General features: G+C 32.3%; 1 protein-coding gene and 1 long non-coding RNA gene across 2 annotated transcripts in view; one reads left to right on the top strand and one right to left on the bottom strand.

Annotated features, from left to right (window-relative positions):
- The window catches only part of slif (cationic amino acid transporter slimfast), a 51,807-nt gene that overhangs the window by 9,793 nt on the left and 14,459 nt on the right, over window positions 1-27,555 (top strand). Inside the window, exons 2-4 of the mRNA XM_089702150.1 lie at window positions 23,575-23,806; window positions 26,502-26,786; window positions 27,444-27,548. Of these exons, the coding sequence (XP_089558276.1) occupies window positions 23,575-23,806; window positions 26,502-26,786; window positions 27,444-27,548 (622 nt within the window). The remainder of the gene's footprint in view (window positions 1-23,574; window positions 23,807-26,501; window positions 26,787-27,443; window positions 27,549-27,555) is intronic.
- On the bottom strand, window positions 13,529-14,709 carry LOC149483154 (uncharacterized). The gene is made up of 3 exons (XR_016316527.1): window positions 14,143-14,709; window positions 13,955-14,016; window positions 13,529-13,880 (listed from the first exon to the last, which is right to left on the bottom strand). It is a non-coding gene; the product is annotated as an uncharacterized LOC149483154 (long non-coding RNA).

Here is a 27,555-nt window from a genome sequence, read left to right as displayed (position 1 = left end):
TGCAGTCGGACCTTCGCTCACGAGATCAAGGTCTATTACTCAACAACATAGAGATCAGCAATATTCCAGAGCATAATAATGAGAATGTCTATCACACTGTTGCGTTAGTTGCCGCGAAAATTTCAATGAAGTATGATGAACAGGATGTAGTTCATGCTTTTCGAGTTGGATTACGCAACGGGAATGTTACCGAGGGCACTCCTCAACGTCCTCGTCCGATAGTTGTACGCTTTTCTCGAAAAAAGATACGAGACGAATTTCTTAAAAACGCTAGGATTCGTCGTGGATTGACAACGGAGGACATGAATTTAGTGGGCGAACCGAAAAAATTTTATATAAATGAACGCCTTACAAAATATAACAAGCAATTATTCTACAACGCGCGTCAAACATGTATACGCTTAAGGTGGAAATATTCTTGGACAAAAGAGGGCAAGATTTTTGTTAGACAAGAAAGTAATAAACCAGCCTTTATTATTCGCGAAGAGTCTGATATTAGGAGTGTTTTTGGTTCACAAGAAGTTAGCTGTGATAAGTAACCGTACAATTTTATCATTCCATTATTTCCCACATAGATTTAACAAACAAAATGCAATTAACCATTTGTTTCTTAGATGTTTAAGTTTATATAATATTTTTTTTGTATATCACTATTTCCTCTTATGAATTGTATGTACAACTTTCGTGTCGACACAAACTTATGTTATCTTTAGTATTACCGTTATCATTACCGTTATATATAAAAATGTTATGTATGTTTAATAAATTTACTATTTCTAACAAAGATAAAGACATTAGAATTCCTAATATTATTTGTTTTTATAACTTAACATCACTGCTGTTTCTAAGATTGTTTTCTAATAGGTGTTATAAGCAAAACTGCTTTTGTTATACTTTCATGCTAAGTAATATTATAGACTTTTTCTTAACTTGTAATTTAAGGATTGAACGATATTTAAATAAATTAATACCATGGCTTGAAATGTATGTAAAACCCATCTATGTAATTGTATTTGCGAATCGTGTTTTTGAAACATTATATTATGTAATTTATGTATATTTTGTTGTGCGGCAAATATTTCGCGCCTTGTATTTTGATCTTAGTTTATCCTATTTTAGAGCCATAAGAATTGTTTATGTTAAAAAGAGCCGATCATTTTGTTATGTTGCTGAAATTGGTTTTATTGAGACAATATTTTTATGTTTAAGCGCTAACAAATGTTGCGGATACTTCACTAATATTATAGTTTGTACAATATTTTGGTTCCTTACATATTATCATAGTGGTTTTTGGTTTATATATATATATTATATATATTTGTTTTGTTTTTTTATTTATTTATTTTTCTTATCATTTTTTTTGTTAGGGAATAAATGATAGGTAATAGACACATTAAATTTGGATTACTGAATGCTTGCTCTCTCGGCTCTAACCAGGATGAATTCTTAGTAGCTATGGCTCAATATTCGGTTGACATCATGGCCATTAATGAAACGTGGCTACGGCCAGGAGAGGATGGTCGTGCGCCTACAGTCCCCGGATATAAATTGAAACATGTGCCTCGCCCAGTTCATATCCGTGGCGGAAGAGGGGGAGGTGTTGCTTTTTATGTGAAATGCGGTGTTAATGTGCGAGTTCTTGCTCATCCTGCACACCGAGATGTTGAACAATTATGGTTGTCACTTAATCTTAATAGCACTAAAACGATAATCGGTACCGCTTATAGACCGCCTTGGTTAAATTTGGACGTTTTTATTGATGGTTTAACAGATAGCATTACCTCTTTAGCACCCTATGATAAAATAATTCTACTTGGAGATTTTAATGTTAATATGTTAAACGAAGAGAACACTAATACAAAAAAGCTTAAGGATTTTCTCAATAATTTTACTTTAAATCAAATTGTTTGTTCACCTACCCATTTTAAAGGCGACAGTAGTTCCTTAATAGATGTAATTTGTACGGATGTTGATTGTAAAAACGTAACTGTTGATCATATTTCAGAACTTGGCCATCATTCCTTTATTACATTTGAAACTGTGTTTAAAAAACAAAAGATAAAGCCTAAAACAATCACTTTTCGACCCATTAAAAACATATCATTTGACTCCTTCTCAAAGGACCTTGAACTAATTCCATGGTATAACATAATTAATAATTGCTCTGATGTTAATGCAAAAGTACATTTACTACAAACATACATTACAACGCTTTTTGATGTTCACGCCCCCCTGAAGGTCAAAAAATTTAAATCACCCCCTACACCTTGGATTACTGATAACGTAAAATTGTTATTCAGATTAAGAAATAACGCTAAAAATAAATTCCGCAAATCTAAATCTGATATTGACAAGAAATATTATTTGGATCTGAAACATCAAGCTAATGTTGTATTGCAAAACGATAAAACGGCATATTTTCAGAAACATATAAATGATAACATAAATAATGCTAAGTCTTTGTGGAAAAACCTGAAATCCCAAGTATTACCCTCTCATGCTAGTAGCTGTATCCCAGATTGTTTTGATAACCCTGATAAATTAAATGAAGATTTTTTAAAAGTACCAGGCTCCATTGACGATAGTGCTTGTGCTTCTCAATTGAAATTCTATAAGGATAATAAATATAGTGTAGCTGAATTTAAAATAAAACCAGTAAGTGAGGATACAGTAATACAAATTATTAACAATATTAAAACAAACGCTCAAGGAATAGATAACATAAATATAGACATGATTAAACTTACTTTACCAAATTCACTCAAAGCCATTACTGATATAGTGAATACTTCCATAACTTCTGGTATATTCCCTGAGTTATGGCGTCGTGCGGTAGTTCGTCCTATCCCTAAATCATCTAATCCAACAAGTTCTAAGGATTTGAGACCCATCAGTATCTTGCCGTGTCTCTCAAAGGTTTTGGAACGAGTAATATACACACAAGCACTCGAGTTCATAAATAATCATCGTATCCTTCCAGAATTTCAATCGGGTTTTCGAAAAGGGCATGGAACAGCTACTGCTCTGAGTGATGTAGTAGGTAACATTTTGGAAGCCCGTGATGAGGGGGAAGGTACGATGCTTGTTCTACTAGATTATACGCGGGCGTTTGATGCAATTAATATAAACTTGCTCTTATCAAAATTGGGGTACTATGGCTTTTCGGGTAACTCTTACAAGTGGTTCAAAAGCTATTTATCTATGAGATCGCAGATTGTTGAGATACGTACTGAAAATGGATCATTGCTAAAATCCTCCCCGCAAGCTGTTTTTAGAGGTGTGCCACAGGGATCCATTTTAGGACCCCTGCTCTACATCCTCTACAGTGCTGATATAACCAAGTGTTTCCGTTACTGTAGATATCATATGTACGCGGATGATATCCAGCTTTATATATCTTGTAAGCCAAGTTGCACACCGTTAGCTGTACAAAAATTAAACGAAGAGTTACAGAGGATTGTAGAATGGTCTGAGGAAAATTCTCTTATGTTGAACCCTCTGAAGTCTAAATATATTATTCTTGGAAGTAGGAAACAAGTAAAATCAATCATTAATGCTAAACCTCAAATTATTATTAACAATTGTGTAATTGAAAGTGTCAAAGTCGCATGCAACTTAGGTCTTACAATTGACCCACAGCTCCGGTTCGAAATTCATTTAAATAATGTTGTGAGAAACTGTTTCTATAGACTAAAAATATTATATTCGTTTCGAAATTTCATATCCGTATCACTCCGTAAAAAATTAGTTGATAGCTTAATCCTCTCCAAACTAAATTATTGTGATGTAGTTTATGGTCCATGCTTGTTGGTCAGAACGGAGCGAATGATTCAGAGAGTTCAAAACGCATGTGCACGATACTGCTTTGGAATACCTAAAAGAAGTCACATAACACCTTATCTTAATAAAAATAATATTTTAAAAATGGCTGCAAGAAGGAGATTGCATCTGGCTAATATGATGTTTTCTATAATCAAAACGGAATCACCAAAATATCTTTATGATAAGATTGGATGGAGAGAGCAATCAAATATGTATCCTACAAGAACAACAACGAATCCTCTTATAGTTCCTAAGTATCGTACAAGCGCTTTTCGAGGTAGTTACAAATGGGCAGCAACCCATTGTTGGAATGATTTACCTCCTCCTATTCGGGATAAGAAATCAAAATTCTCATTTAATAAACATTTAACAGCGTACCTTTTAATCAAACAGAAACATGTTTAAACTTTTCATTGCTCGTTTGTAATCCTACGCACTTGTCTGGTTTTGGCTATAATGTATTTATTGATTTATTTGTTCTCTTAACAAAATATACATTGTTTATTTATAAGTACTACTATTTAATATATATATAAGTATATATATATAAGTATATTTATTATATTTATATTATTTATTTATTTATTACCTATATTGAATATTAACATTAAGTAAATCTTGTTATAATTAGATATATAAATAAGGTGTCGCTGAAAATCAGCTCTGCAGTGAAAGTCTATGCTTTCACTGTAAAATGCTGAGCGGCATTCCTTTTAGCTAGTAGGTTTTAGTAATTAGTTTGTAAGTACATAGATTGTTAATTTTTAATGTACCTGGCCTGCTTGCTAATAAAGATTTTTATTATTATTATTATTTATTTATTATTTTATATTTCATTAATCTACGATGTTTAAACTTTAACAAAATTTCTGGTTTTGCATTTCTCTATAACTTTTTTTAGAACGGTTTCTTTTGAACGGCAATACTATACAACAATTGAATTTTACAATATCATGTTAAAAAAAAGTTCCCGTACAGGGTCAAATGACCTTACAGCTCTTTATATCAAGAATTCGATGAAATTAAGATGATTATTGGTATACATTTAAAAGAACAATTATTTTTTGACGGCATTGCTTTTAATAGTACTTTTGAGTGCTAGATAATGTTTTGGAACCGAAGCCGTACTTAGTCAAATGACCCCCTGGAGTGGGGAAAGAGAGGGGATTGCATCTCTCGATTTTTTCCCCTTGTCCCCATGATTTTTGTACGGCGTTGCGGAATAATGGATTAAAAGCAGTATAGCAATAGTATGACACAGATGCCGTACATGGTCAAATGACCAAATTTACCCCCGGTAACTCTCGGAAATTAAATAAAAATTCCGACTTGGTGGACCCACATTTTTGTACGGCACTGAGCGGTTTCTTATTATTTTTAATGGATCTATCGATGGTTAAGAATGCCGTACAAAAATATATGACCAAAATTTACCGAGTCTACCTGTACTTTTCAATTCTCATCTGCACTCAGTTGGACAGCTTACAAGTGACGGCATAGTGATGAATCTTATTATTTTTTGCTCTGCTATCGTTCTAGATATGTCCCCTGGTGGTTCATTTGACCCATATTTTTGTCCTATGCGGGCTTGTAGTCTAACATTCACAAACAGCAAAGCATAAAAATAAAATATTTTATTGTATTTCTTAGTTGCATGGAAGATTGATTTGTATATATACTTTATTAAATTTCCATATCGTGAAATCTTTCATAAAAATAATTGGTCTTCGACCATAATAATAGCTGTTGATCCATAACCGTAACCGTAAAATTAAATCCGTATTGTAACTGGCAAGAATTTTAAATACGAAAATAATGTGATCTATATAGCAACAAGTAAATTATTAAAAAAACAAAATACCCGACTGCACACTAAAAAAAGAGTGATTGAAATGAATCTAATGATACCGCATACATATTTTTTTAAAGGGAAATTTAGAAAAAATATTATTATGTCTTTATCCCGTGGGACTTTTAGGATAAAATGTATCCTATGACACTCCCGTAATCAAGACAAATCTAACGATACCTCATACATCAAAATCCATCAAGCCGTTTAGGCTACAGGTGGTCACAAAGGAAAAGACATACCCTCCTTCTTTGGCAGTCGGGTAAAAAACTGTAGAAGACTTTTTTATATAACTCAGCAACCGCCATAATTTATTTTGAAAAAAATGCATTTTTATTTGAATGGCTGAAGCCTGCACACTAAAGTATACATAAAATGTTTACATAATGCTCGATAACTCAAAACAATGTACTAGGATGACATAATTGATAGAAGCATAAGCGTTGTAGAATTATTTTCATTTTTCATACGATACCGATAGTCATAAGTCATAACAATGTACCAGGCTGCCATACTTTTGAACTAGTGCACTAGTTTTGAGTTAGTGCACTATTGTCGAGCCAATTTAATAGGCAACATTTGACGTCTATCAATTTTATCTTCGAAGAGAGGTAACCTGCGTAAAAACATCGATTAAAGTGATTTAATCGATACATATTTGAAACATTTGTCAATCGAATTTATTAATTTATGATGATTTTTATTCACAAGTAATCAATGCATTCGATTCTAGATGTCAGATTTCGATTTTTATAGTAACGTCTCTGGTATTTAAAAAGAAAAAAGGTTTATTGACACAAAATTGTAATGACGTCAGTTCTTCAATTCAGAAATTGTTTATTATGTTTAGAATGGTTTATCAGTAAAATGAAATCTTAAAATGACTTGTATCGGTCATTATTATTATAAATATGTAGTCGTAATTGAAAAAAGTCAAGCAAATGTGCAGTTCTAACAAAACGAAATATCATGTTTATTCTATGTCGTCGTTACTAGGTTACGTTCTTGAATTTTGTTGAACTGTCAAATGTTGCCTATTAAAATGGCTCTACTATAGTTTTCTAGAATCTATGAATAATGAAAAGTGAAAACCAAGAAATTTAGGTTTTTTCATATATTGTTATAATGTTATAATACCTACTGTTTCAGTGATTATTTGAGTGCTAATAAAAAGCAAGCTCAAATTATTAGATTACTCGAAACATACAGGCAAAAAATTAAAACAATAGGAACTGTATAAATAGGTACTCAAAAACTTAGGCAAATATTTATTTATTTTTACCAATACAAAAGCTTAAGTTCTATTTATATTTTATTTATTAAGATGATAAAACAAATAATACAACCGATCATTTATTTTTTATACAGAATACAAATATGTTTGAGCTTTTAAATGGCAGAAAAAATGCTGCGAACATTTACGGCCTTGCGCCATACAAGGAAGTAATTTATTACAAGTGATACAGGTTTAAAAGCATTTTAATATGAATTGATTACTTGTTGTTAATATCTAATATCTATAAATTAAAAATATTAGCTTTCTGCCAGCGACTTCGCCCGCGTAGTCAAAGCTAAAACTTGCATAGTTCACGTTCCCGTAGGATTTTCGAGATAAAGAGATTCCTTTTTTATTCTCAAACTATAATTGTACCAAATTTTACCAAAATCGGTTCATTAGTTTGAAGAAGAGAAGAAGAGAGACGTACCGATATTTCACATTTCTAACATTTTAAATAGGGTTCTGTAGGCAATATTTTGGCAAAAAGTAAGAAGTAAGAACTTAATTAAACTTAAATCATTTAATTTAAAAATCTCACATTCATAGATAGTGTATAGAGGAAATAATATTATAATACTGTCATATAGATTTGCTAAGACGTATCGAATAAACTTTATAGTTCATAAAATGAGATACTTACTTAGGTACATAGTATTAAGTAATTTATCAGTTTTATAGGAAATCTCGACTTAAGCTCTTAATTCTAATTATGTAACAACAACTTTGTATTCATTTTCTTACTAATAAACTTCGATAAGTAGGTAACTTGTATATAAATATGCTTCTACGCATTTGCAGATTTATTTCAAAATTAGATCAGCATTTTCAGAAATATAGGTACTACATTTTCAAATAGCTTAGAAAAAAATAATTTTAAATAATTAAAAAAAACACCTGTATTAAAAAATAAATAAATATAATAACTATTCTGTTTAAAATGAAGTTTATATAGTAATAAATAATTTTAATATGTCGCATTATCTCGACTTATTACAAAGGAAGTACTTCAAGTGATACTCGAAGTAGTCTACAATGTAAGTAAATATTAACAATTTCCTACACAAGTAAATACCCGTAATAGGCTGTAGTGTTAAATAAATAATACATACTAATAAATATCTGTACTTTCCCTTCGAAAAGTAAGTACGTACCTACTTCAATGGTAAACTACCGACTAGTAAAAGGGGATAAATACATTATCTACATGCCTATTACGAAAGTAGATATAGGTAGGTACATAATAATATATGTATATTACATATTTAGTATCCTATGTCCTTCTCCTGGCTCTAAACTACCTCTACGCTCTAAAATAATTAAATGTTTTTTGTCTACAATTGAAACTGTTTTGAATATCTATATACCTAGGAACTTATTCGGATATCAATTGTTTCAAAGTTTCTCCAGGCCAAATGATAAAAGTTTATCAAATACTAGCTGTGCCTCGCGGTTTTACCCGCATTGCTCCTCTCCTTGGTCTAAGTGTGATGATATAGGCTATACCTTATAGCCTTCCTCGATATCTATAAGGTCTATCTAATACCATCTAATACCGAAATATTTTTTCAAATCGGTCCAGTTGTTCCTAAGATTAGCACGTTCATCTTTGAATCAGAAAAAGGGCATTGTGTATGATTGTTATTTTTTTGTGTTAAATTTAAATTGTTTATTTTGTATTTATTATCCATTAACAAATCTCTCCGTCACAAACATAAGTGCAAAATCAAAACGCATCATTCGTTCGTGACTAACGAATCTCAATTCAATCAGTTTTGAGGCAATGAACTGCATATACAAAACTTGTAAATTATATTTTTATGCAATGCATATTTGCAAGCAATTGCTTCAACAAATTTTTCGGTTCGCATTCAAAATAAGATAAAATAATAATCACGATTCACGATGTATACAAAAATTTCTGTTATTTTTAAGAACTTTTTGTTGATGTTGATCGATTTGATAATTTCGCGAGTCGCGACCATAACGTGATATTATAAGGTTTGAAGTTAATATCAGTTTTAGTTTTGGTAATAATCTTATAATTATTATTTCTTTCCTTTGTACTGTCCTTGTTACTATATTTTATTTAACAATAAACTTTTATATCATTGTCATCACAAATCAAATGTTTATTACTTTTCGGACCAATTTTTACATACAAGGCATGAAAAAAGGATCATCATTTTCCTTTTTAGTACTGGATTACCTTCACACAGTTTCAGTATTTATATACGGTTAACATTTTTATCGTATAATAAACAAATTTACTTAATTTTGGATCAAGGCACTAAAAAAACAAAGATTTGGGTTAATGTCATCGTTTAAAATGCTAATCAGCTGCCATTTTATCATTAGTTTGTTTTACTCATTAACAGTAACGATGTAATTAGCTTAAAAAAAACCGGCCAAGTGCGAGTCGGACTCGCGCACCGAGGGTTCCGTACAAATAAGTTTAAAATTATTATAAAAAATATATTACTTATGTGATGTAACTAAAAATTTATGGTTTTCGTAATTTTTCCTTTATCTATGCTATAAGACGTTGCTTCGTACCAAATTTCAAGATTCTGAGTTCACGGGAAGCACCCTGTAGGTTTTGATTCCCTTGCAAGTGTCGAAAATTTGCGGCATAAACGGCTGTATCTTTTGATTGCGTTGGCTTAGAAGTTTGATTTTTTCACAGCTTCAAGGGACAGTAGACCTGAGTAATTGATATAAATTTCAGCTTCATACCTCCACGCGTTCCTGAGAAAAAGGGTCTTGACAGACGGACGGACGGACGGACGGACAGACGGACAGCAAAGTGATCCTATAAGGGTTCCGTTTTTTCCTTTTGAGGTACGGAACCCTAAAAAGTAAGAATAACAACATAGTAACACTTTTTAAATGTGTGAAAGTGATTGATCTACTTATATTTAAGTAACTAATCGTTTGTCATAGATTCGCACAGGCTGCTGCGTTATAACAAAAATAGCCTTTAGCAGTCAACACGAAAGTTTAGAGTAAAAATTCAAGGTCGCGTCATGGCAATACCGTCACGTCACGTACCTAAGACGACGATTTTTTTATCTTTGAATCTTGAAAGAAGTTTCACTTCTTACACGTGTGCTCGGCACACACACTCTTTTTTAAATACTAAGGTGATTTGGCACAGAAATACATTACAGACCTGGCCCCTGGGTCATATAGGCTTCAATCAAAAATCGCGTGATAAGCCAGTCCTAATTGCTTAATTTAATCATCCCAATCGTTCTTCAATAAACTTCTTATACTTACTACCTTTTATTTTGAGGATAGGTACTGATTCAATCATACCTACTTTTAACCCGTCGGCACGTTTTGTATGAATGCATGTCATGCAATAAGGAAGATAAGTGAGTTACTGTGAATTAGGGATTTCCCTCTATTTCATCTTTTATTTAATGTTTAATGAATCTCTGTGTAATCCAAAAGAAACCAAACATAAAAAAAACTTATTTATATTTCTCATATTTCAAAAGGAAACGTGCTTGAACTCTATTTGTGATAACCTTATTAATTTCTTTCAACTACAATAATTATTAAGTTTTAAATTCGTGAAATAATATTTTTTCACACCTCTAAACTTCTACTAGGTACACTAAAGAACTTATTATATATTTATCAACAACTATAGATACCTATCTTGTCTAGACAAAAATCTCTTCTAGCCAAAATAGTTTCGGTCGTTGTTTCTGTCAATAGCTGAGATAAGCAATAATTCTTCTTTCAACAATGACAGATATCATTTGCTGTTCAGTATTTACCACATCATCTTGTATTTATATGATTTGTATCCAAGTGCACATTTTAGGGTTGCTTCTATTAAAAAACTGTAATTTAGAAGTTACTAGCAAACCCGGCGAACTCCGTTTCGCCACCAGAGACACCTTTTCTTTGCTATAAACCTCACGGAGCCCGAGACCTTTCCAACGAATGCAAAACCGTGGAAATCGGTTCGTGCGTTCTGGAGTTATAGCGTCAGGAAGGAAAACCCGACTTATTTTTATATAGTAGATAATTTGATATTTTATGAATTAATTTTAAAAGAATACCTATCTTAACGCAAGTTGGTACCTTTTCATAAATATATCTTCATCATCGTGTTACAAGTGTTGTAATCCAAACTTTTCCGAAACAGCTTGATCGATTTCGATTAAATTTTGGAGTTTATTCCGTGAGTTTGTGTAAAGACCTAGAAAGTGTATTTTATAAAGTTAAGTTTTTAGTGTGCCAACCTTTGCCGATTCAGCTAAATAAGCCACGCCCGTTGTTTACAAACAGCCCCGTAACCCAAAACAATGTACCAGGGCGGTAGAACTGCGGAGAGATGTGTAGGGTAGCACTGGGAAATTGTTTACATAGCGCACTGAAATTCAAAACAATGTATGTAGCAGGTCGTCATATTTTTTAAGAGCACTTTAAGTTTATTTTTGAAGTGAAACTTTTTTATCGGGGTTGGAAAAAAATTTTGTGTAACATTTTTTCGTTACGCGTGACATTTTTCCGTTACGCGCCATCTTTTTCTTATCCCTACCACGCGTGATTCGACGTATTTCTGTAAAGTTGCATATAGTAAATTATTTTTTGAAAAATAAGGTCATAAAAAAGTTTCACTTCTTATGTGTGTACACTAGTACACGCACACATTTTTGCACGCCTCATAAGCGAAGCGTTGAGGTGGGTACTACTGTCACTTCGCGCAAAACATCTGGTTTTTCAAACTTAAAATGTCTTTATGTATCATACATTGCACTTGTAAGATAATACATACACACACATATTAAGAAAAAACACTATTTTTAACGTTCATGATATTTTTGATGTCATTTTTGTTATTTAAACTAGTTAAAAAACAGTTTAAAAAAGTTCTGTCTTGGACGTCCGTGTGTCTGTATGTGCGGATCCTTTTTCTTGTTAACACGATAGCGACCGAAATACTTTACTAATCGAGTCTTTTTTTTTCTCTTACGCTTGAGTATGCTCAGGAATAGAACCCTTTCATTTTTCAGGGTCTGATTCGATGTGGTTTAATTGTTATTAAATAAACAAAAATAATAATTAATAAATATTTATTAAAAAAAAATTATGAGGCGTGCACTTTTGGATTTTCCAAATTATTTTTTTTAATACATATACAATCTCGCATGTCATTTCGCACTGATCTCAAAATCTACGCCGAATTATAATATTGATGAGATTTTATACAGGTCTGCAAAACGTAATTAGGTCTTATTAAAAGATGCACATTAAGACGATACACAAAAAAAAATCCACTGCTTGGCGGGCGGAGTCTAATATCTCGCTATCGCGAACGCGGGTGTGCGCGAAGTCATTCTTGCAAACTCACCGCGCTGCCGCTGGCCGACTCGGGACAAACATGTATGGAGTCGTCATACAGTTATAATATTGTCATACATTAATTATTTAATTGTTGATTTATTGGTTTTATTTTCTTGCTTATAAACAAATAATCTTCTTTTTAACAACTACTTAGACATTATTAATAATTATTATCATTTCGTAATGTTTACTTTATTATGTACAAAATAATACAGGTTATAAATAATCTTTAAAATAACAAAAAATATTGTTACTCTGAAAAAATGAAATGGTACAAAATAACGCGGACTACTGAATTGATTTAGATAGAATTTGATGCTGACGTAGATATTACATCATGCCCAGAAATGAAAGGTACTATTTCTGAAAGAAGCTATAAACCCTAATTCTTCTCAGTCAAAGTCAAGAGTGGAAGATATCACTAATACAGTAAAACTGATGCGAAACTTTGGATGTTAATTTGTATATTTTAAAGTGAAACTTTTATTACATCGTCTCAAACTTTTTGGTCTGTGTAGCGCATGTCGCGTGTATCGCGGCTGCCGAGTAGGTATACCTATACCCTATACCTACCTATAGGATATACCTACTCGGCAGCCGACCGTCACGCGACATGCGCTACACAAAGCAGTGTTCGGAACCGTTCGAACAGTTTCACTTTTACCGTGGTTTCATAAAACCACACAACATTTTTTTTGTTAGTTGTTACTTAATCACGTCAAGACTACATTACCAATTTTGATAAAATATAGCTAATTGCCTGGATTTACACATAGGATACTTTTTATCCGAACTGAACACTTCTGTGGGAAAAAACAGGATTCACGATATAACCTAATTCCACGCGGGCAAAGCCGCGGTCGGAATGATATTTTTTTAAATAAAAAAATTGTTTAAAAAAAAAACACAAAATATATTGACGCATGTATTTATTTTTTGCACTCTATTATAATTATAATTATTCATTACAAATAATCAAAATAAAATAGCCAGAACAAAGTTAGGCCCTGGTAGGGTAGGTAGGCAGGTACAGCAATGTGAGACGAACACTGGCTTATTTATACCAAGTATTATAAACATTAAATTAAGTTTACAACAAAAATACATAATATTAGCTAATGTGAAAACGAATCAACCAATCATCCCACAACAATGAAATGTGCACACAAATATTCATCCAAATCGGTTCATGTGATTAGGAGGAACTGCAGCGCCATCTTCCGGGCCCAATTGTGTTTCCAGATCACCCAGGAACTCAATTTAATATACTTACACAAAATTTTTCGAAATGAAAACTCACATTACTATGTAAATATGAATATAAACCTGTTTTAGCACTAAGCAATTTCCCGCACAGGTGTAGTAAGTATAAATGAAATAAATATCAACATCAAATTCTTTTTACAACATACTTATCTACCACCTACTAAGAAATGTAATTCTTGAAATTTTTTCGTATTTTTTTTAAATATAATACTACTCCAATGAGCTCCTGTTCCATATTATGTCCACCATACTTCCACTAAGTTCACCATGATTTTTTATTTCTTTGCACTTTGTTGCTTTTTGCTAAAAATAGAATCATGCGATAAAACCAGTAGAGCGTTGATAACATACATTTTTGACTGAATAAAGGTACTTACGAAGGAGTGGGTTCACATTGTGAACAATCAGTGGGTTTATTTTCCTTCTGGATTCCGGATTTCTGAAAAGATTATTTATGCTATAAATGAAAAAATCTTACACATTCGTTATGTACTTAAAACAGGGGTACATATCAAACATCGTCTATAATACAATTATCATCAAATTTAAAATAAAACCAACTTACTTCATTAATTTGTTCCAATTGTAAGTATTCTTTTTCCTCCAACCTTTATGTTTCTTCTTCTTATTTTCTTTATTGTCCCCATTTATCTCATTTTGTCTTATTGTGTTGTCACCCTTTTTTACGATTGCGCGAGCGACACAAGTTCCCCGTGTGACGGCCGTAGCGGGAATGACTCGTGCAGCGATCGGGGTAGGAAGGTACAGGGCGGCTCTCGCTATATTGGCTGGTCGCGCGCTAATTTCAAGTATTTCTTGTTTATTTCAAAACCATCGCATATTTCAAAATTCTAAATCGGTAGACGTATAGGTTGTATATTTTATAGTTAATATCCAAAAAGTCGTAACTTTACGTTTGTTATTTTGAAGATGCCAGAGATTAAAAAAAAATAACAATGAGAACTTTGTATTTTTTTTCTATCGAGAAAATATCATGGAATCATGTTTCTAAAACGGTAGACGTATTGTGTTACTATTGAACTTTCTTGTCAAGAATTTTCATCACGACAACTTTAATAATATAAAAATTATGAAGGTTTAAAAAGGGCCGTAAATGTTAGAAAAATTAATTCATCACCTTAAATAGAGGCGAGGAAAGTTGTGTAAAATTCTAATTTGACTGTATCTAGGTAGGTACTTTATTTTTTTATTACGTTAATTGGCAACCCTACCTTAAGTACGTTCTTTATTGTCTAGAAGATGTGCAAACTAATGCAATGAGATTGCACTCATAGCAGCTGATAATGTCATGCAGTTTTTAATTTGGATTTTTCCAGATTGTCACTTCCACGGAAAGTGCCCTATATTTTTTATTTTTGATTAACTTTATGCAACTTTCTTTGACCCAATATACCTAAATGTATAGAAATAATAAAATATATAAAGGATGATTTTATAGTTTTCGTAATATGAAATGAAATGATGTTACTTTTTCGGCATGACTTGATTATACTTTTATATTGTTATTATCTTTATTATCATGAATTCAGAATGTGATACTGAAAGTTTGGCCTTGTATTCGTAATTAAGAGAACAAATATTTTTCATCACAAAGCTACACAATTAAAAATTATTAACGTCTGTCTCTTGTTTCACTACAGTTCTGAAAATGTGATTTGTGAATTATATTCAATTGAAATAAGTAAAAAGTTGAAATAAGAAATAAGTAAAAAGTTTAAGCAAGTTAGTTCATCTTTTTTTAAATGGCAATAATTCTTTCTATACTCATACGTAATTAAAAAAGGAACTTTTTTTTATAATACGCGGGAAGTTTGCGCGCGAATTAACGAAACGGAGGTCATTGACACGCTATTTTACCGCCAATATGTAAATCTTTGTATTTTAATTTAAATATACATGTTTTTCATTGACAGTGAGCAAAAAATAATCTTATTGTAGCGCAAGTCATTATCTCAGTTTGCTGAGCTTAAGGTAGTAAAGATACAAATAACAAATAGTCGATTGTGATAGTCATTTAGTACCATTTTGTCATTGTTTTGTGTCATATCATTCCGTGAGTTTGATTTTTTTCGTGTAGTAATTCAGTCGGTAGTTTTTTACGGTGAGTGATTTAAATTTTTTCTTGTTATATGGTATTGTATAAAGTATTAATAAAAATATCAGATATTCAAAAACATCCGACGATACCTATTTCGATAAGTTATTAATTAGGTAGTAAGTAGTAACCATTGATAGCCCAATGCCATTGAATTAATTTTTTTCGCCTAATATTTATTACTAATTAATAATTATGTAATCTAAGGAAGAGTTTCAAAATGCAATTGCGTAATATAATTAATAATAATAGTTTAAAAAAACTGAAAAACACGCTTTTCTTAGAAAACCGAACTAAAAAATAGAAAATTTTATCAAATTATTGTATTGTCATCGGTCCTCAATAAATCTACAAAGTTTGAACGAAATCTGGCCGTTTAAAGTGGGTCAAAATCGCGCCCAAAGAAGTCGGTTACAAACAAACAAACATACAGGTGAAGCTAATATAAAGCGTGTAAAAATACATTTCTAATTTTATCGTAACTCGTATAATGTGATGCTATAATCTTATTATTAATACATACCTACCTATCTATTAATATATCCATAGATAATATAATAATAACTATCTATACCAATATTACCTTCTATAATTCCTTCCTTCTGTACAACTTTTAAAAAACCTTATCAAAATCTGTTAATTACTGTTGCGTAATTTTTAATATCTATTATCTATGCATAAATAGATGTAGTACAGACAGTCAGAGATACAGCGGAAAGTCAATCATACTAATGTTGAGATTTGAGAAGTAGGTACTTACACATCATTTTTTTATTTTTTATCCTTACTAATACGACTGCGGACAAAAAACGGGATCCTTGTGAATTTAAAAATCTCTCATGACTGGTCTGAGAGCTTATAAGTGTACTTTTTGAAGCACCGTAAAAATTGTTTTATTTTATTACATACATTGTTTTACTTTCTTTATAAGAAGATACAAAAATAATAATAAAAATATTTGAAAAACATTTCAGTTTAATTCAGTAATGCGCACGTGTAGACAAATTAAACAAGAGATAAGATTCATAACGCGTCATAAAAAATCACTTTAAAACACACGGCACTAATGTTAATTATACCTAGGTAATTAGGCTACCTAGCTAAAGTCTATCTGGTATCTATATGGCGGGAATCTTCACAACAAACAAGAGAAAATCTTTTATGCGTACTAAAGCCAACCTTGCTACATATCATTTTTTAACACAATGATTGTTATATTCTTTTTAATCTGTGTTTTTAATTCGCTTTAACCCGCGACTTCGCTAGAAATTCGAAAGCTTGAACGTGATTAATTTCATAAAAATCATTTATTCTATGTCTGTCTACCACAAACATTTAAATATGATAACTTCATACGTTTGTATTTTGTCATAAGATCAGACTGCTGCAGTAGCTACCGACTAAACTCCACTGCGTTCCATCGAGCTGTTTTCAAAGTCAAATTTCATTCCCAACCACTCAATAGTACCGATAATACAAGATATTAATAAATAATAACAATTAACAAGTGAACGAAGTGTTTTCTGACAATTAAAAAAAATGCTTACAGCCAAATTTTGACTGGCACCATAGTCCATATATTATATTCTCCTTATTAAAAATATAGTATCTATACATTTTAGCAAAAAGGTTTTAGCAAAAAGCGATGATCGCCGCACTAATCCTGCTGTGGGATCTAATATTATTATTGTTTATCCAGCAAGTTATTAACAACAGAAATAAGAACAAATGATTCGTTAGGTATTCAGTAATGTTGTCAATTATTTGGTTTTTACCAGTTTTTACAACCGTCAAGACCGTGACGGTAGATTAAATACTTCACGCACCACCTGTTGCCAATTGCCATAATGTCATTCAATTGGTATGAAAATTTTCGTGAATTTATGCCGAAAAGTTATTTTCTGTTAAAATAAATCACGTTAGTTACTAGTACTTATATTACATATATTTTTATAAATAAAAACCAAATCGATAATTATGTCTACATTTTGACTTATGAGTACTTAAAGTACTGTAAATAATAAGTGTTTTATATGAAAGAAAGAAATAAATATCATGAAGAGTTATTTGATTGTAAAAGCACGCTTCATACTAATCTGAAGATACCAACTATTATAATTTATAACCTACTTAGGGAAGATTTCTGTGCCTCCAGTGAATAAGGGAGTAATACGAGTTATTCCCTTTGGTTTTTATTGCACCATTGGATTCAGCTCGTCAAAATACACAACATATCAAAAGGTCATATCTCTAGCTGCGTCCTAACCCATTTTTTCGAATGACCCAAACGGTATAAGTAGGGTGTGATTAACGGTATAAGTTACCTTATCCATCATTTAAGGCAATCGCAAAGGAACTATTCGTCTCGAGTCAAAAGTACCCTCGAACACAAAGACGTATGTGTAGTTATACTTTTTGAATAAAGTCTTAATTCATTTTGTTCCATCAGTCCTAACACTATTTTAGTATAAACGCATTTGTGTCATTTTTCTAACATGAGCATAAAGACAATAGACAATAGACAATAGACAAACATTTATTCACAAAAATAACACATTATTACAACTGACAATCACAATACTTAACATAGAAAAAATACAAATAAAAAACACCAAACACATGACAATTAAATACATAATAAATAAATAAGTAAATAGGTTGCTAATAAGTGTTATGGCTGTGAAAGGGTCCTGGCTCAGCATATGTCATGAGTCGGCTGACTCATGACGCTGTTTATTCTGCCAGAACCCAGAAGGCAGATGGAACCAAAAAAATGGAAAAAAAGAAAAAACTTAAACCAGAAATAAAATAAAAAATAATATAATAGGCAGTATAAATAGATATAATAATATTATATTATAATATTATAATATTTATTAATATGGTATTATTTACAAAGATTTAAATGCAAGGATGAAAGAAAGTTGGTATATACATACACACACATACATTTCAAAAGTCACAAGAAGATCAGGACAGAAGAGTAATTAAAAAATAATGTTTATACAAGTGTAATATGGAATGAATAATAAGAGGGATACAAAGATAGATACAGTGCGGCTTACGGGGAAAGAAGCTGAAGCGACATGAGATACTTTTTGTATGCACGTCGGAAGCTAAATTTAGTCTGCAGACATTTAATAGGAGGTGGTATATTGTTCCAGCATTTGGTAGCAGCGTATCTGAAACTCCCACGAAATGCTGCAGTTTTGTGTGACGGCACTGACAACTCCTTGGTTACACCCCTGACCTCATTTCTGCTTGTTTGACTTCGCCACAACAATTTAGCATAAAGGTATTCGGGCGTTTTAGTTTTTACAATGTCGAACATCATACAAGCCAAGAAAAGATTTTGACGGTTCTTAATTCTCAGGTGGTTAAGAGAATTGATGAAAGGAGTTACGTGGCTACGATGAGGTATATTTAAGCAGAAACGAGTGCAGGCATTCTGCAACCTTTGAATGAGTCGCTGAGATCGTTCCAAAAGGCAAGGACCATATACGGCGACACAATAATTCAGCTTCGATAAAATGACAGCCTCACAGAGTCGAACACGCAGATCGACACTGAGGAACTCGCGAATTTTGTAAATCGTCTTAAGCCGGAAAAAACAATTACTCACTATTTCTGTGACATGTCTCTCAAAGTTAAGGCCTCCGTCGAAAACGACTCCCAAATTACGGAATTATTATATCCCAAAATACGGCAAATTATTATTAAAGGAACAACTCTTTTAGTGTCATTGGTTCAAGTGACGACATGAGACAGTTTGGCATTAATGCCGTGTTGCTATTGGTCTATTAATTGAATACTGCACGGAAACAACACACTCTATTCCTTATTATTTTTAAATCGTTTTTTCAATAAATCTCCAACAACAAATCTTTATATTTTTTAAAAAAGGTATTTATCAGTTAACTTGGGATACTAATATATTTCTATGGAAATGAACTATTTTTTGCAATAGATATTAAAAATACAGTTAACACATTAAGTGCATATAATGATATTATACTCTTTGTTTATATAAATACAGAACAATAATTGAATCATCTAAAAAAAGCCAACAAAAATGTTAAACTTATATTTTCTTCTTATAATTGGGTAAGTTTTTAAAAAATAACTCGTTTTTAATCTTTTTTTTTTCAAAAAATTATCTAACTACAATAATCAAGACAATAATATTATAGTCTATAATAGTCGCATAAAAAAAAATATTTATAACCAGTCTTGACAATTATGAATATTGTTTTCTCCGCATATAGCGTTTTAGCCACTGTGCTTTGGTAATTTGCCTTTTTTATAGGAAAAAAATCCGCAATATCGATACTTCTTTGGTCCTGCATTTTCGTAAACATTTTATGGATACTCTGGTACCACATATTTTGAAAAAAATGGGCTATTGTCACGTAGAGTCTCTTCAAAGTGCGTGCCACAAGTCGTATTTGCATCCAAGGCACCTTCAAATCTGAGCTTAATTTTTTCATAAAATCTTTGCGGCTCATTGTATTTTCTTTATTTATCTACATTATTTTGATATTATATGATATAGAAATTGTTAAAATTCTATATCATGTCGTAAAAAATCGCCACTGACCACCTATAACTTTTCCTGTATTAACTGAACAATGAACATACAGGAATATGGTTTTCGGGCTTCTCTTATCTCTTTATAGTGCTTGTATCCTCAATGTATACCACCATGACATTGTGGCGTTGCCACTTTTATTATCTATACTAGCGGTCCGCCCCGGCTTCGCCCGTGGTACATATTTACGTTTTCTCTACATAAAAACCATCCTCGTACTTCAAGGAATATAATAGAAAAGAATTATCGAAATCGGTTCAGCCGTTCACACGTGATGCCATGACAATTGACAACGCGAAACGGGTGCAGACCCGCCGCCTTTTTATAGCTCCCGCCGCGAAGCGCGTCGAACGCGGCAACTGATACACAAAAATAATCCTTATGGCTGCATGATTCTGTATTCACGCGCGATGACTTATAGCGTATTTCATGTATAACTTTGGTGTTTCTACACCGATTTACATGATTCTTTTACTATAACCTGCCCAGGAGTATGAAGAATAATTGTGCCAAATTTGGTTAAAATCCGTCGTGTAGTTTTTGTTTCTATAACGAATATACAGACAGACAGACAGACAGACAGACAGACAGACAGACAAAAATTTTACTGATTGCATTTTTGGCATCAGTAGCGATCCCTTATCACCCCTTCATAGTTTTTTTTTAAATATATTTCATGTACAGAATTGGCCTCTCTACAGATTTATTATAAGTATAGATTTTACGAAACGGAACGCACTTGATCGAATTTTAAATTGATTCGACGATTAATTTTCACTATATAGGACAATAGTTAATACGCAAAACGCAATACGCAGTTGATACGTATTTAATACCAATACTCAATGATTGTCTCCTGCTAACCTGTACAGACTAGACTCATTGTGGTGACTGGTGAAACATTGTATAGCATTAACAACATAGTACTGTATTATTGAAAGATCGATTAAACGTTTATTTTACAATCTACGACTTTCATTATACATGGGTAACAAAACCCCATAACATATTCGGTTTTACTCCGGACAACATCTTCAGCCACCCAATCCCCTTGCTTGAAGTCCAAATCAAGCGGAGGACAATAATCGTCATTTACTAAAATTGAAGGTTTTTCGTTCTAGTATAAAAGTTGTCTGGATCCCATTTTATACTCAATCTATAGTATAATACTATAGATATCATGTGAAACGTGACTTGGAATAAAAATTATTCAAATAAATCACAAAATAAAAAATTTTAAACAATCTTAAAAGTTACGAAAAGCCCAATTATACGTCAAAATGACGCACAACATCCTCTTTACAACCTAATGGCGGAATTTACCTGGATGAGCCAACTATGTACTGCTAGGTCTCGACGGCTAATAAGTTGGTTCTGGATTTTGCAGCGATTCGATGGTAAATATAGAAGAGTTCATACGTCAAATTTACGTAGATTGGACTTCTAGGGTTAAATGCATAAATACCTAAATGTTGTTTTGTTTTTATTATCTAATAACGATAAAAAACCCGTTGATTTCATTCGTTTTTCAAGCTATGTGCATAGTTTTTCCACTAAAAGTCCTCAATTGAGTCATAAAGTACACAAATTTCAAGCATAATAAGTCACATCATTTCTATAAAACCAAAACTGGCAATAATATAAGTCGTGTTGTGCGATTATGAACATAGAGCATAAGGGCATAAGTCGTTATATTGCAAAGAGTAAAAAAAAAATTATGTGAATACATTGAGTTATTCCATGAAGTACTCGTTCATAAGGACACAACTACATAAAAACACGAAAAAAGTATATTTATGGGGTTGTTACAATATGTGTTCATATGTAAAAATATAGTCTTACATCATATCTTACACATACAAGCTTAAAATTTTGAATTAATAAAGATTTAGTATTGATATATAGTTTTTTGTCTCTCCTGAAAAGTGCTGTTTTTGAGTTATTCCCTTATTCACTGGAGGCACAGATTTTTTCATTACATTTTAACTAACTAGCTGTTCCGCGCGGTTTCACCCGCATTGCTCCGCTCCTGTTGGTCTTAGCGTGATGATATATATAGCCTATAACCTTCCTCAATAAATGGGCTATCTAACACCGAAAGAATTTTTCAAATCGGACCAGTAGTTCCTGGGATTAGCGCGTTCAAACAAACGAACAAACAAACTTTATAATATTAGTATAGATTATTTCAACGTTCATAGTTACAATGTCATAATATTATGATCATATCGCTATATTAATTCAGTTATCAAATATTATAATTACTTCAATTAAATTGCAACAATTTTAATTATTCAACACATGTAACTAATGAATAATATGTAATATAATAATCGTTCACAAGGTTTTAAACTCGAATTCTTGTGACGAACAGACATTAATGACAATTATTTCGATTCAAATAAAATAAGCAAAAAACCTAAACATTTGATTGCAACAAAAAATTTTACATCCGTAGTTATTTAGATGCGCAATTCTTCTGTACGACTTAACTAAATTACCTACATAATAAATTAAACTAGCTGTGCCCCGCGGCTTCATTCAGAGGCAAAAGCACGGGAAAAGCTTTCCGAGAGGTTGAATAAAAAAGTAGATAGATTACAAGATAAACCTATTATCAGAAATCGATTTCTCAGCGTTAAAAAAAAAATTAAAAATCCAATACTAAAATAAATAATGAAATGGTTTCTGATTAAAAGAACAATCTAACAATAATGCGTATTATGCGTAAAATATACATTTATTTTATTTATTTATTTATTAACATGTACAATAAGCAAACATTTTGTACCTACTAAAATAACAGGGCCTTTAGACAAACGTCAGTATCGCCAAGGAATAGAAACTGCTACGATAGGAAATTCTTATAAGTATTTCATTTATAATTGTGTTTTGCACAATTTTATTTTCGACTGGATTAAAATTTTGTCCTTGGTCGTCGTCGTCGTTGGTAGGGTGACCGAATCCTTAGGCAAAACATCATACGCTTATGTCAATTTGTATCGATAGCGTATTCTATTCCTCAGCGTTTTGACGTTTGTCTCGGCGCTCAGCCCCCCTAGTCAAGTGGCTTTCTGTTAGCGTAGCGTTCAATAGAATAGACTACGAATGTATGAGATTGACGTAAGCTGTAGATACGTTTATCTGTGCCCCCCTAGTCAAGTGGCTTTCTGTTAGCGTAGCGTTCAATAGAATAGACTACGAATGTATGAGATTGACGTAAGCTGTAGATACGTAATTTCTAAAAAACTAAGCATTTGAATATTATCTAAACTAAATTGTTTTATTTCCAGATGAGCTGTCTCAGATTACTCGCGGCATTCCGTCGCTGCAAGCAACTGCAAGATGGGGATACCTCCACACCCCTCTCCCGATGTCTGGGTCTGATCGACCTCACAGCTCTGGGGGTCGGAAGTACCCTGGGGTTAGGAGTGTATGTACTGGCTGGTGCCGTGGCGAAGACAGTCGCTGGTCCTGCTGTGACCTTGAGTTTCTTGGTGGCTGCTATAGCTTCAGCTTTTGCAGGTAATTGGCTATTAATAAGAATGTAAGGTAGGCGAAAAAATCCCTTGGAAGGTGTGTTGCATGTTTGTTGTTTTTTTTTTGCAAAAAGGGGGAAAAGACATCTTTTAAAAGAGGTGAATCTTGAATTGGGCGTTTATAGCTTAAATATCCTCGTAGTAAACTTTACTAATCTTTGTTTTTCTGTAACTACTATAATTGACTATTTAATTCTGTTTATTCTTTGGTTATATTTGAATTAGAGTTTATCATAAGAAATCGTCATTTAACGGGACCATGCCTACCTTGTTTATCAGCAAATCCAGCAAGAATCGGATAAAAATCAAGAAGCTTAATGCAAATTTTAACCTTTTGCTATTTTAATTTTACTAGCCTATCTCACAACTGGAAATCTCTAAAAATCTCGTAAAGATTAAATGCAGTTATACATATAGGATATTGCCAATATAACTGGAAGTACCGCAGTTTATTTACATCTATACTAATAATATAAAGCTGAAGAGTTTGTTTGTTTGTTTGAACGCGCTAATCTCGGGAACTACTGGTCCGATTTGAGAAATTATTTCGGTGTTAGATAGCCCATTTATCGAGGAAGGTTATAGGCTATATATCATTACGCTACGACCAACAGGAGTGGAGCCACGGGGGTGAAACCGCGCGGAGCTGCTAGTATTGTATAAAAGCTAAGCTTTTCCCGTCTGACTAAGGATAGAGTGAATATATTTTGGATTTCTCCGTCTTTATTTTATTGAAAAGTTATAATAATGTTAAGGCAATAATTGCATTTCACTCAGAAGGAAAAAATTAAAACTACAGTTTTATTTTCATAAAAATTAACCGGCATTAAACAAATTTGATAAATAGAAAACACAACAAAACAAGCTACTAAAACTAAAGACCTCTACAGGTATACGTCCTGCGCGCAACCTGCAATTTTGAGCTTACCTATTAATGGTTGGGTAGCGTCACAGTATTGATATAATAATACATATATATAATAATATGTATATATGTATACTGTGGTAGCGTCCTGCGCAGGTATACCTACTTGTACCTAAGGTAGACCGTAACGTGTATGGCTTACATGGTTCTTCCCAACTATAATATTATAAATGCGAAAGTAACTCTGTCTGTCTGTTACGCTTTCCCGCTTAAACCTCTCAACCGTTTATTTTGATGAAATTTGGCACAGACAATCTTTAGACCCTGAGAAAGAACATAGGCTACCTTTTATCAAAACCCTACGGGGGCGAAGCCGCGGGCGGAAGCTAGTAAGTAATCCATACTATTTACTAATATTATAAATGCGAAAGTAACTCTGTCTGTCTGTCTGTTACCTACTCAATCACGCCTAAACTAATGAACCAATTTGCATGAAATTTGGTATGGAGATATTTTGATACCCGAGAAAGGACATAGGATAGGTTTTATCCCGGAAATCCTACGGGAACGGGTTTTTCTCTGAAAACGTGAGCGAAGCCGCGGGCGGAAAGCTAGTATACAATAAATTCAATTATTAAATAAAAAACACGTGAGATGTAAAGATCAATCACCTAAGTCATTACTCATTACTGCATTATAAATATTACAACATACCTACCTACAAGATACCTTTTTTTATAGTGGGGAAATCTTCCAAAGAGCCAATATTCAATTGTCGCTACGCTCATAATGTCTTCAAAAAAATCCCCACGCTTACTAATTCTTTAGATATTATAATAATCATAAATACAGTATATTAAAACGTCTGCACGTGTTTAAGTGTCGCATTAAATGATATTGGCCTTCGTTCCGACACTCCACCACAACTCCACTTTATAATGTAAAATCAGATCAATGCTGTTAATAGATGATTTTCTTTGAAGATATAGATCGATACAGTTTTAATAGACTGCGAAAGATTTGTTTTGAAAACAAGAACTTTTAAATTTTGAGTTTTAATTCAAGTTTTGACAAAGACACTTAGTTACAACTAACTAGTCCTTAGCCATCGATTTTTTTATACTTAAAATTTTCCAATGAAAAAAAAACTTATTTAACTAAGTACTTAAATCCATTTCAATATTCAAAAATATCTACTAAACCATAATATAAAATTTATTTAAAATAATATGTAAATTTTGGATAAAAGGCTATCGATTACAGTTTCCGATTATTCATACAGGTTGGTAATTGAAAATATTCCAACACCCAAAATCATCTTGTTTATAAGCAAAATAAAATCACTTTCAAAACTGGTTTATTTTATTAGTAACTGCTAAAATGTAGGCATCGTTTTGCAACTAAATTTAAACTTGTATGACTTATAAGGAATTGAAAGTTGCTTAAAAATTATACAGATATTTTAAGCAATATATCAATGTTAGGCAAGCAATCCTTTTTCACTTAGGTACCTAAATTGAATGCTTGCTTAGTGATTAAAGCTGTTTTACCTTTTTATACATATTAATACATAATATAAACATTAGAACTATTGATTAGTACACAAAAAAGTCAACATTTTTTTATACATTTTATTAACTTGAAAGTTGAAATAAGATAACATTATCTTAAACAAAAATACCCATACGTAATAATTGGAACAGCATTCAGGCATGCTGCCGGACATTTGGTACCCGAACTGATCATTTTAAGTCAATCTTAATAGAATCTAAGTTCTAGAAGCTTCCAAATCCTTATTACACCTATTTTCTTCCAGGTCTCTGCTACGCTGAATTCGCAGCGCGCGTGCCCAAAGCTGGCTCCGCATATGTGTACAGCTATGTGAGTGTTGGTGAATTCATTGCCTTCACCATTGGTTGGAACCTTATCCTTGAGTATGTGATCGGTACGGCCAGCGTGGCCAAAGGCATGGCCAATTATATAGATAGCTTGTGCAATAACTCCATGGCCAATACTATGACCAGGATTGCGCCGATTCATGTGTCGTTTTTGGCGGATTATCCTGACTTCTTTGCGTTTGGACTCGTTCTGCTTATTACAGGTATGTAATACTATAAATATACTCTATTGAAAATAGTTTAGAGAGTAATAAATGTAATTATTCTAGATAATATGTGAAGTAGGTTCCAGACTCTAGTAGATGCTTAAACTTGCTCTCTTTAATTTTATTGCACCATTTAACGTTTATTACACCACGAAATATTCCAAGACTATTTGAGATTACATATTGTATTCTTAATAATGAAAGAACTGAGTTATGTTGCATCATATTGTCATAAAAAATCGACTTCTAAAAACAAATATACCTACAGATGAAGATGACTTATGATAACATAATTCCATTTACCAAGAAAATATGTATATGTATATATAATAGAAATATATACAATTATTTATGGTAGTTACCTGTATCTTAAATGAAACAAATAAATAAATATTTCAGGACCATTTTCACACACGGCACGATCTGATCCCATACTAAGCTTTCGCTTGTGTTATGGAAACCAGATTGATATACATATAAATAAAAATAAAAATAAAAAATATCTATATCGATATATCTATATCTATATTCATCACATAAATATTTGCCCTGGGAATCGAACCCACGATCTCTGGCTTGGAAGGCAGGGTCACTACCAACCAAGCCAACCGGTCAGTCTTTAAATGACTTTACCTATTCATTTTATTATTTCAGTGCTTCTGGGTGTCGGTGTACGGGAATCAACGAAACTGAACAATGTGTTCACCGCTCTTAACATGGCGACAGTTGTCATTGTCGTCATTGCTGGAGCTATTAAAAGTAAGTC

Source organism: Colias philodice, chromosome 13 (assembly GCF_061535455.1).
Source record: "Colias philodice isolate Cphi_HAF_F1 chromosome 13, ilColPhil1 Martin Lab GWU primary, whole genome shotgun sequence".
Classification (NCBI taxonomy): Eukaryota; Metazoa; Arthropoda; class Insecta; order Lepidoptera; family Pieridae; genus Colias; species Colias philodice.
This window is presented reverse-complemented; position numbering and strand designations above follow the sequence as displayed.